Source organism: Ochlerotatus camptorhynchus, unplaced genomic scaffold, assembly GCF_037179485.1.
Source record: "Ochlerotatus camptorhynchus isolate MF236.1 unplaced genomic scaffold, CSIRO-AGI_Acam_v1.1 ptg000069l, whole genome shotgun sequence".
Classification (NCBI taxonomy): domain Eukaryota; kingdom Metazoa; phylum Arthropoda; class Insecta; order Diptera; family Culicidae; genus Ochlerotatus; species Ochlerotatus camptorhynchus.
In genome coordinates this window covers 746,490-755,690 of record NW_027040559.1, presented here as the reverse complement: position 1 = coordinate 755,690, position 9,201 = coordinate 746,490, and the positions used below count along the sequence as shown (strand labels likewise).

The following is a 9,201-nucleotide window of genomic DNA, read 5'->3' as shown; positions in this document are numbered from 1 at the left end:
TAGGGTACGTTAATCGTTTGCTTGGGACCAATAGGCTACTAAAGTGGTGAGCCAATTTAAAATCGTTAGTTTCGTATTGATTGTTGATTAAACTGAGTTTAATGTCAAACTGATTAAATTTCAAGCAAAATGGGAATAGTTTAATTTATCAATGTATATCGGTATCTAGTTCTTAAATCGGTATATCTGGCAACGCTGCGGGAGACTACTCGAACGAATGGTTCATCCAGATTTGTATGTTCTTTTTCGTTTTTTGCGGTGTAACTACACTGAAATAGTTCAGGGTATAAATGTCGGATGCACCTTTGTTTAAAAACAAATGATGTCAAGCTGACAACGACTCGCGTTTAATGCCGCTTACACTACACCGGTGCTACACCGCACAAACGACATCTGATTCACTCGATTCACTCGCGGAAGCGAAAAGGTTGTACACTTCAAGAGAAAGCTTTGTTTATCAAATTTTGTTGCTGTTTTCGTAAACTGGTGTTGTTCCGACGCCAAAGGCTTCGATTTGTTTTCAAATTTAAATCAAAACCCGTGAAAGCCCGATGCAAATGTAAGTAATAATTATATGGCACTACTGAATGTTCATTAATCTAATTTAATCCCACGACATCGTATTCATTCAGCCCCAGCGTAGATCCGACCGGGTATTGCCGGTTGTGCTTCTCCCAGCACCAACTGCGATGGCTCCTGCAATCCAGCGATAATCCCATGGTGGCCCAAATTCAGATCTGTCTCGGTGTAGCGCTTACTCCGGAAGTGGATTTCCCCTGTACCGTATGTCGACTGTGCTCGGCTGCGCTCGAAACATTTGAAGCCCTTCGGGAACGGGCCCAGGTTTGCGATGCAATTTTAAGCAACAGTCGGGTGGGAGAGACACCATCCTTTGATTCCGATGTGGTTGAATGCAAACAGGAATGCGCCTCTCCGGAACCGGAATTGCTTATCGAGGAAGTTTTACCTTCTTCCGTGGCTCAGGAGGAAACCTAGTGTTAATGCTGACTTCTTGAGCAGCGGTAATACAATCATGGTCGGTGATATCAAAGTCGAGCTGCTGAACGTTCACTCGGAGGGCAGCAATAGCATCACGACCCAATGGAATGAAAAACCGACCAAGTCCAAGAAAACTCCCCGAAAAATTGAATGTCAAGTTTGTAAGCTGGCATTTGTCAAGGAGTCAAACCTCGAGAAGCACATGAATTTGAAGCATTCCTCAAAACACGACGCCGATGCTATGGCTGCAGCCGTGGCCGCAACACGGCTGAGACACCCACAGAAGCGGCCAGGAGAATTAAACCCCATTTCTCCGAAGGATATTCGCAAACAGATGAACATGTACATTGGGTCGGAAAATCCGACTCACTACTGTTGTAATAGGTGTAATGCTCAGTTTCGCCAGTGGCACACATTTCAGCGTCACAGAAAAACCCATGACGATGTAGACGGAGGAAGTAATTTACAAAATGGGACTTCGTCGTAAACGTTTAAGCATTTCTTTATTTAAGAAGCTTTACCAAACAATATTAAGAAAATAAACATGACTCAACAACCCTTTGAGTAATGCGTCTTAGGAAACTTTGCAGAATTGATAAATTCTCAAATAGGGTTCCTTCAGCGCTGTTTGATCAGCTGCCTTGTTCCATTTTGATTAAATAGTAGAATCCTTTGTTCGATGTTGTTTTGTACGACCATTATAATTGAAGACCTTCGCTTTTCTCATCAGTGTACACCTTTCGAGCGAAATAACAAGATGTAAGTCTGCAGCAAACATGTACTATTTGAAATACCTAACTCTGGATAAATTTGATTTCAACTTTGATTACAGGCTCACTGCATTGAACAGCATTCCTGGAGGAGTTGCGGCTGCACCAGTGCCAGAAGTTCCACTGCACCTGGCCAGCAAGAATGACTCAAAGCGATATCCCGAATTCGTCAACTGTACCATTGGAATTCCTCCCAAGTTTGCCCGCGAGAAAGTCCACGCCAACGCCATGAACGACGTCGCCAGTGACGATCTACGTTTCTCCAAACAGAAGCCAGCTGCGGAAAAGTAATAACAAAAAGAACTTCAATACAGCTGCTAACATTTTGTCTTTATTATATTGAATATTCAGTCGAAATACATATTTTGTACAAATCGCTACCCTAAGTGCCTAGTTTGAAACCCCCCCTCAGTGATCTGCCTGTTTATGGTAGTACAAGCTTTCCTCCGTGGGAAACGGCCTCCGGCAGATCTCACATTCCACCATCGTGCATCCGTGGCGTGCATTGTAGTGATACTTGAGACCCGTCCGGTTCTTGAAATTCTTCTTACACGCCTCGCACCGATAGACAACGGATTTAATACTGTCGTGGGCATAATACAGATGCATGGAAAGACTTATGGCCGTGGCAAACACCTTCGCACTGGGACACTGAGTGCATATGAATTTGGATGGCCGCCCAGAGCAGCTTTCCTTGTGTGAATCCAGCTTCTGCTTGCTGTTGTAGGACATTCCACACTGGTCGCACCCATGACACAGCCGATGCTCCCGCACTACGTGTTGTGCCAGCATCCGCGAACTGTACAGCTGTTTACCGCACTCCGGACAGTCAAACTTCTTCAATGGGATATTCATTTCCACCGGATGCTGCTCCATTACCACCATTTGCTCACACATCTGCCCCTCCATCGATCCGGCCACTCCGTTATTATCGCTCACACTAACTGTCGATTCTTCGTACCGGACTTCCTGCACTGCGACCACACCCTGTGACGCTGCTATCGCCGCCGGTTCCATCCCTGAATGCGATATCAGTGGTTTATGTTCCGTCGAAGAATCTAAATCACTATCAACCACCAGCACCGGTGTCGGCGCTGGTGGAGGTGCAGCCGAGCGTTGACTGCGGAGGTAGAAATCACACTGCTGGCAGTTGTACCGGAACTGGCGGATCGCTTCCATCGACATCGAACACGAGTGGCAGATGGCCAGCGGGAAGTCTTCCGTCACGGTGAGCCATATCCCGAGGCATTCGCTGATGATGTTGAGCAGCGATTCGTTGGCTTCCTCCGGCGATTGGACGACGATTTCGATCGCGTCGGTTTTAAGGCACAGTCGACAGAAGGTACCACTGGCGGAGATGGCACTGGAACAAAAATAAGGGCGGTGAGATTTCGTCGATGGTATTTTACTTACGGACGGAACTTACTATCCATGTTTTGTAGCGTCCATTTTCCGGGTAACAAACACTAACTGCGATGACAAGGACAAGATTCTTCTTTGTTTTTTGTTTACCTGCAGATTTGCACGCTAAACAGGAACTACTCGTTTCCCCAAAGGAATTGGACCACTTTGCTTGCTGGCATTATTGATGAATTTACACGAAACGAAATTTAATTACATATTTTATTCATGTGTTTCACTAATACATTTTTGCCAAAACACAGCTTTATACATTCCATAAGACAAACCACATAGGTCCTACAAGAATGCATAAACGGTATGTGTGACTATTTATATATATCATTTGACACATAATCTTCATTAACTTTTTGAAAGGTGTCTGCTTATCCAGCTTTCCATGCTCGGTAATGATCCACACTGAAACAAAGATAATAGTTAGGAATACTATTTTGCAGAAAACACTTATTTTCAGTATAACTACGTTTAAAACCGTTAAATCTACCATGATTTCGGTATAGTTGACTATAAATATAATAAAATTTACTACCATTCTGTCAAAACTACTATGCTTACTCAAACGGCATAGTAGTTTTGATAGAAAAAATAGTAAAATTAAATGAATTTCGTTTCTGCACAAATCTATTGGTGGGAGTATTTAATTTAAACCATCAATATAGTATTTTTGCCAATGGATTTTGTTTCTGTGCAGATAGTGTCAAAAAGCACAGTGAAGGATACATTTATTCATACAAACAGGCCGCCATTACCAAGCATGGAAAGCTGGATAGAAATTTGCCAAAAGGTATAAGGGGATTTCTATCCGTGTACGTTACGGTCGACCAGCAGATATACAAATGATGTGAAAATGATAATGACGTTTTGCTACCTGTCAAATCGTATGGAATATTTTTTAATACATCATCAGTTTTGTAATTGCAAATCTGAAAACTAGGTGTCGCATGGCCAGTTTTACCTTTGCGTAAATTCATCAATTGACTACTTTGTCAAGCAGTTTTGGCGTGACTTTCTACCAGCGATTTCACAAAACTTGACCAACTAATTTCTATTTTTTTAAGAAACGCACAAATGTTGGCTACTCTTCTCGTGGTTCTAGAAGAAAAAATCTCAAAATAATATTTTATTTCAAAGTTCGAGAGGTAGTAGACGTCATTTTAACTGCTCGAATGAAGTGGTTAATTGGTTTAGTGAAATGTGAACCCGCATAAATGCGAACCATTACTTGACCTTATCAATAATGGTTAAAAATTGTTTATAATCCCTGCTAAACTTTAACGGAAATGGTTATGGAACTTTACATGAACGTTTTTGTGATAAAGTTTTAACCTTATGTACCTATTATGTTTTTTTTGAAGTGGACCTTAAAAATAATGGATTGTTAAGAACCATATCCCTGAAGTTGCCACAATTTTCCTGATATTCATGGAAATTCCCTAAAATCTCAGAACTGCTCCACGCTACGTCACTTCCCTAAAGATCTTTAATCCTCGCTTTAATCTATACTGAAGTTTTCGTAAATTCAGTAATTTATTTAAAAGTTCGTGCAATTTTTCTAAATGGAATTGCCAGAAGCTCTTTGATCTCCATGTGATGTTCTCGATGTTTTCCTGCAATATTTGGAATTACCCTGATGTTTTCGGAACTTTCTTTAAATTCTTGGAATTTTTATTAAATTCCTAGAACTTCTTAAAGGTTTCCGCAATCTTTCTGATGCTAATTATTGTGATCGTAGCAACCCAGTAATTCGCGTCGCTATATGCACTTGTTATTAGTTGCTAAGTTTCTGAATAAAATTTTTATTCCACTGTTCAACGTCAACCGATAAAGACGTGTTTCAATTACTCTCTACAATTGGTTATGGGCCCAGGATACCTAACCGGAAGACTCTAAAATTTCAAGAGCAGAAGAAGTATGTCCACAGGCGGAAGTTTAGGATCCGGACAGCAAGGTCAAGGAGATGGAGGCGCCAACGGAAACGGCAGGACTGAAGCTGGAAGCGTTCGAGTCACCAGAAGTTCCGTGGCACTGCCAGCCATTGACAAGCTAAGAGGCCGGGAGAACTACACGACGTGGGCATTTGCGATGCGGATGATCCTAATCCGTGAAGGAAGCTGGTCTGCCATCGACGGAGACGGAGAAGGTGTTCCTGAGGATTTGAAGTTGCAGGCTCTGGCTACGATTTGCTTAAGCCTCGAGAGCTACAATTACAGTCTGGTGCAGGATGCGGTTACAGCAAAGGAAGCCTGGACGAAGCTGCAATCTGCATTCCAGGACAGTGGACTAACCAGGAAGATTGGACTGCTCAGAAAATTTACGTCGGTACGGCTGATCAACTGTGCTAGCGTTGAGGCGTACGTGGACGAATTAATGAGCACAAGCCACAAGCTTACATCCGTGGGCTTTAAGGTGGACGATTCCTGGCTCGCGGCGATGTTGCTGATGGGTCTTCCTGATCAGTACGAGCCCATGATAATGGGACTCGAAGCCTCTGGTGCGGCTGTGACAGCGGATGCAGTGAAATCCAAAATTCTACAGGACGTTAAGCTGGATCGTGGTCCGGTCAGCAGCGGCGTGGAAGGTGCCTTGTACAGTAAAGCGAACCGGAAGAAGCCAAGCAAATCCAAGGACGGTAGCAAAGGCGAAAAGTTATGTTACACCTGCAAGAAGCCGGGTCATTTTGCTGCCAAGTGTCCGGAAAAGCAGCAGCAAGCAAAGGCGAGCAAACACAAGGGTCTCTGTTCCATTTTTGCCATGGGAGACGTCAGCACCAGTGAATGGTATTTCGATTCGGGTGCCACTTGCCACATGGCACGGCCGGATCAGAAATTTCTCGATGAAGTCAAGATGGACCACAACGTCGGAACGGCGAACAATGCCACTATGAAGGTCGTAGCGAAGGGTTCAGTCGTGTTGGACAGCAACGATGGTCGAATCGATGTCAGCGGTGTTCTGAAGATTCCCGACCTAGCCACCAACTTGTTATCCGTAAGTACGATCTGCAAAAAGGGCAAAACTCAAAGACAGATGCGAAGTTCGGGACGAAGACGGTGATCTGGTTGTCACCGGCGTCGAGGAAGGTGGCCTCTACAGAGTCAATTGGCCAGAGAAGTTGTTTTTGGCAAGCGGCATGGAGCTCTGGCATCGACGTCTGGGGCATCTTCACGAAGGTGGTTTGAAGAAGCTCAAGCGAATCGCCAACGAAATAGATTTCCAAGATGGGTCGTTAGAAGGATGTGTTGCCTGTCTGGAGGGCAAGCATACGAGGCGTTCATTCCCAAGCAGCGAGTCAAGAGCTGAAGAACTGTTGGAGTTGGTACACTCCGACCTCTGCGGACCAGTGGAGATTTCGTCGTTGGGTGGAAGCCGTTATTTCATGACGTTCCTGGACGATGCAAGCAAGCGGGTGGTGGTATACTTCTTGAAGCAGAAAAATCAAGCGCTCGAAGCGTTCAAGTCGTTCAAGGCCAAAGCGGAAAGACAGACGGGCAAGAAGCTAAAAATCTTGCGTTCAGACAACGGATAGGAGTACGTGAATGCAGAATTCCGGAAGGTGTTGGAGTCCGATGGGATTCGACATCAAACCACGTGCCCGTATACGCCTGAGCAGAACGGGGCGGCAGAGCGCATGAACCGCACGCTGGTTGAAAAGGCGCGGTGCATGCTCAACGATGCGAAGCTGGGAAAAGAGTTTTGGGCAGAAGCTATTTCGACCGCGGCTCACGTGGTGAATCGATGTCCTACTCGTTCCCTGGAAGAGAAAACGCCGGAAGAGGCGTGGACCGGAAAGAAGCCGAATTTGAAGCACCTCAAGATTTTTTGCTCGAGCGTGATGACTCTGGTACCGAAAGCGAAAAGGAAGAAGTTTGATCCCAAATCCGAGAAAGGCATTTTCGTCGGCTATTGTGAAGACACGAAAGGTTACCGGGTGTATGATCCAGAGAATGACCGTTTCCACGTTAGCCGAGATGTCATGGTACTGGAAGAAGGCGTCGCTATCTGTATGGCAGAACAACGAGTGCAGCCGGTGGAGTTCATGGAGCTTTGTTCGGATGAAATCCATGATCGTCCTGAGTCCGGTGCAGCTGATACTCCTGAAGATGGTCAACACGCTGTGCTTACTCTAGGTGAACAACCGAATGGCATCGTCGTACCTGGTGCAGCCGGGCCTGCTGTTGTTATCGATCAACCGGGTGGCAATCCTGGTGAAACCGAAACAACGGAGGAAGACATCGTCGTTGTCGACAGTTCGTCCAGTGAGGCAGACGAATTCGAGGATGCCTGTGCCGATTTTGCGCTCCCACCGCAACTGATTAGACCAGCTGAGTTGCAGCAAGGGTTAAGGCGCAGCGGTCGGGAGCGCCGTAATCCAGGCAAGTATAATGACTTTATTAGTTACGGTTCCTTTTCTGGTGGTGTTCATTACCCTCAGTTATCCTTCAACACGACGAGCGACGATGATACGATGGATGATCCGACGAGCTACGATGAGGTTCTGCGGCGGCCGGACCGAGATCATTGGATTGCGGCTATGCGTGAGGAAAATGCATCCCTCAGCGAGAATAGCACGTGGGTGCTCACCGATCTGCCTGAAGGGCGGAAAGCGATTCGGAACAAGTGGGTGTACCGAACGAAGCGAGGTCTCGACGGAACCATCCAGAGGTACAAGGTCCGCCTCGTGGTGAAGGGCTGCTCTCAACGACCTGGTCTGGACTACGACGAGGTGTACTCCCCGGTCGTGCGGTACGCGACCGTCCGGTATCTGATGGCACTGGCGGTGCGGTACAACTTGGATATTGACCAAATGGACGCGGTCACTGCATTCCTGCAGAGCGAGCTGAAGGACGAGGAAGGGTTCGATGCGTCGAATGGAAAGGTGTGCAGACTGAAGAAGGCCCTCTACGGTCTCAAGCAGTCCAGCCGCGTATGGAACACGCAGTTGGATGTGGTGCTGCAGGAGTTCGGACTGAAACGGTCGAGCGTGGATCCCTTTTTGTACTGGTGCATCCGTGGAGGAAAGATGATGTTTGTGACTATCTACGTCGACGATCTCTTGATTTTCACAAACGATCGGAAGCAAAAGAAGAAGCTGAAGGCCCATCTGCACAAGCGGTTCCAAATGAAAGACCTCGGGGAGGCGCAACAATGTCTTGGCATCAGAATCACGAGGAAGCGTGAAGAAGGCAAGCTGTGGTTGGATCAACAAGCCTACATGGAAGACATCGTCAATCGCTTCGGTATGGCCGATGCCCACCCAGTTGCAACACCAGCAGATCCAAGCATCAAGTTGGACAAGTCGATGGCACCGAAGACGAAATCTGAAATGGAAGAAATTAAGTCAGTGCCATACAAGGAAGCAGTCGGGTGTTTGTCGTTTGCAGCTCAAGTCACCCGACCGGATATTGCTTTTGCCGTCAACGTTGTGAGCCAGTACAGTGCCAACCCTGGCCGTCCTCACTGGGAAGCGGTGAAGAGGATAATCCGGTACCTGAAAGGTACAATAACCAAGAAGCTAGAGTACTCGACAAGCGGTCCAGCGGACATAGTTGGGTACAGCGATGCCGATTGGGGAGGAGATGCGGACGACCGGAAATCCACAACCGGTTATGTGTTCATGATGCAGGGAGGTGCGATCTCGTGGAACGTCAAGAAGCAGCCTACCGTAGCCCTTTCGTCCTGTGAAGCGGAATACATGGCCATGTCTCGCACGATCCAGGAAGCTATGTGGTGGAGTAATCTGCAGTCGCAGTTTTGCGAGGCCAAACCGATTTCCGTGTGCTGCGATAATCAATCGGCAATCAGCATCGCCAACAACGGTTCGTATAACCCCCGGACCAAGCACGTCAGTATACTGTACCATTTCGTGCATGATAGCCTGCAGCATGGTGTCGTCCAACTGAGCTACACGTCGACAACGGAACAGCCAGCCGATGGGTTCACGAAGCCGATGACCGTTCAGAAGCAGCAGAAGTTTCGGAAGCTAACTGGCGTCGCGGATTAGGGAGGAGTATTGTGA

At 46.6% G+C, this 9,201-nt stretch overlaps 1 protein-coding gene and 1 long non-coding RNA gene across 2 annotated transcripts; one reads left to right on the top strand and one right to left on the bottom strand.

Moving 5' to 3' along the window:
- Nucleotides 1–1,003: 1,003 nt before the first annotated feature.
- On the top strand, nucleotides 1,004–2,069 carry LOC135697223 (uncharacterized). The gene is made up of 2 exons (XR_010517416.1): nucleotides 1,004–1,758; nucleotides 1,832–2,069. It is a non-coding gene; the product is annotated as an uncharacterized LOC135697223 (long non-coding RNA).
- A 93-nt stretch (nucleotides 2,070–2,162) lies between these two features.
- LOC135697222 (zinc finger protein 32-like) lies at nucleotides 2,163–3,252 on the bottom strand. Its single transcript, XM_065216847.1, has 2 exons — nucleotides 3,196–3,252; nucleotides 2,163–3,132 (listed from the first exon to the last, which is right to left on the bottom strand). The coding sequence occupies exons 1-2, from the start codon at nucleotides 3,216–3,218 to the stop codon at nucleotides 2,178–2,180; spliced, it is 978 nt and encodes a 325-aa protein (XP_065072919.1). The 5' UTR covers nucleotides 3,219–3,252; the 3' UTR covers nucleotides 2,163–2,177.
- Between the last annotated feature and the right edge of the window lie 5,949 nt (nucleotides 3,253–9,201).

What these genes read in the sequence shown, in the direction of transcription:
- LOC135697222 (XM_065216847.1), bottom strand. Translation starts at nt 3,218, where the DNA reads ATGGACGCTACAAAACATGGATA. An exon ending in GACGCTACAAAACATGGATA is followed by an intron (nt 3,133 to 3,195) that starts GTAAGTTCCGTC and finishes TTTTTGTTCCAG; the next exon opens with TGCCATCTCCGCCAGTGGTA.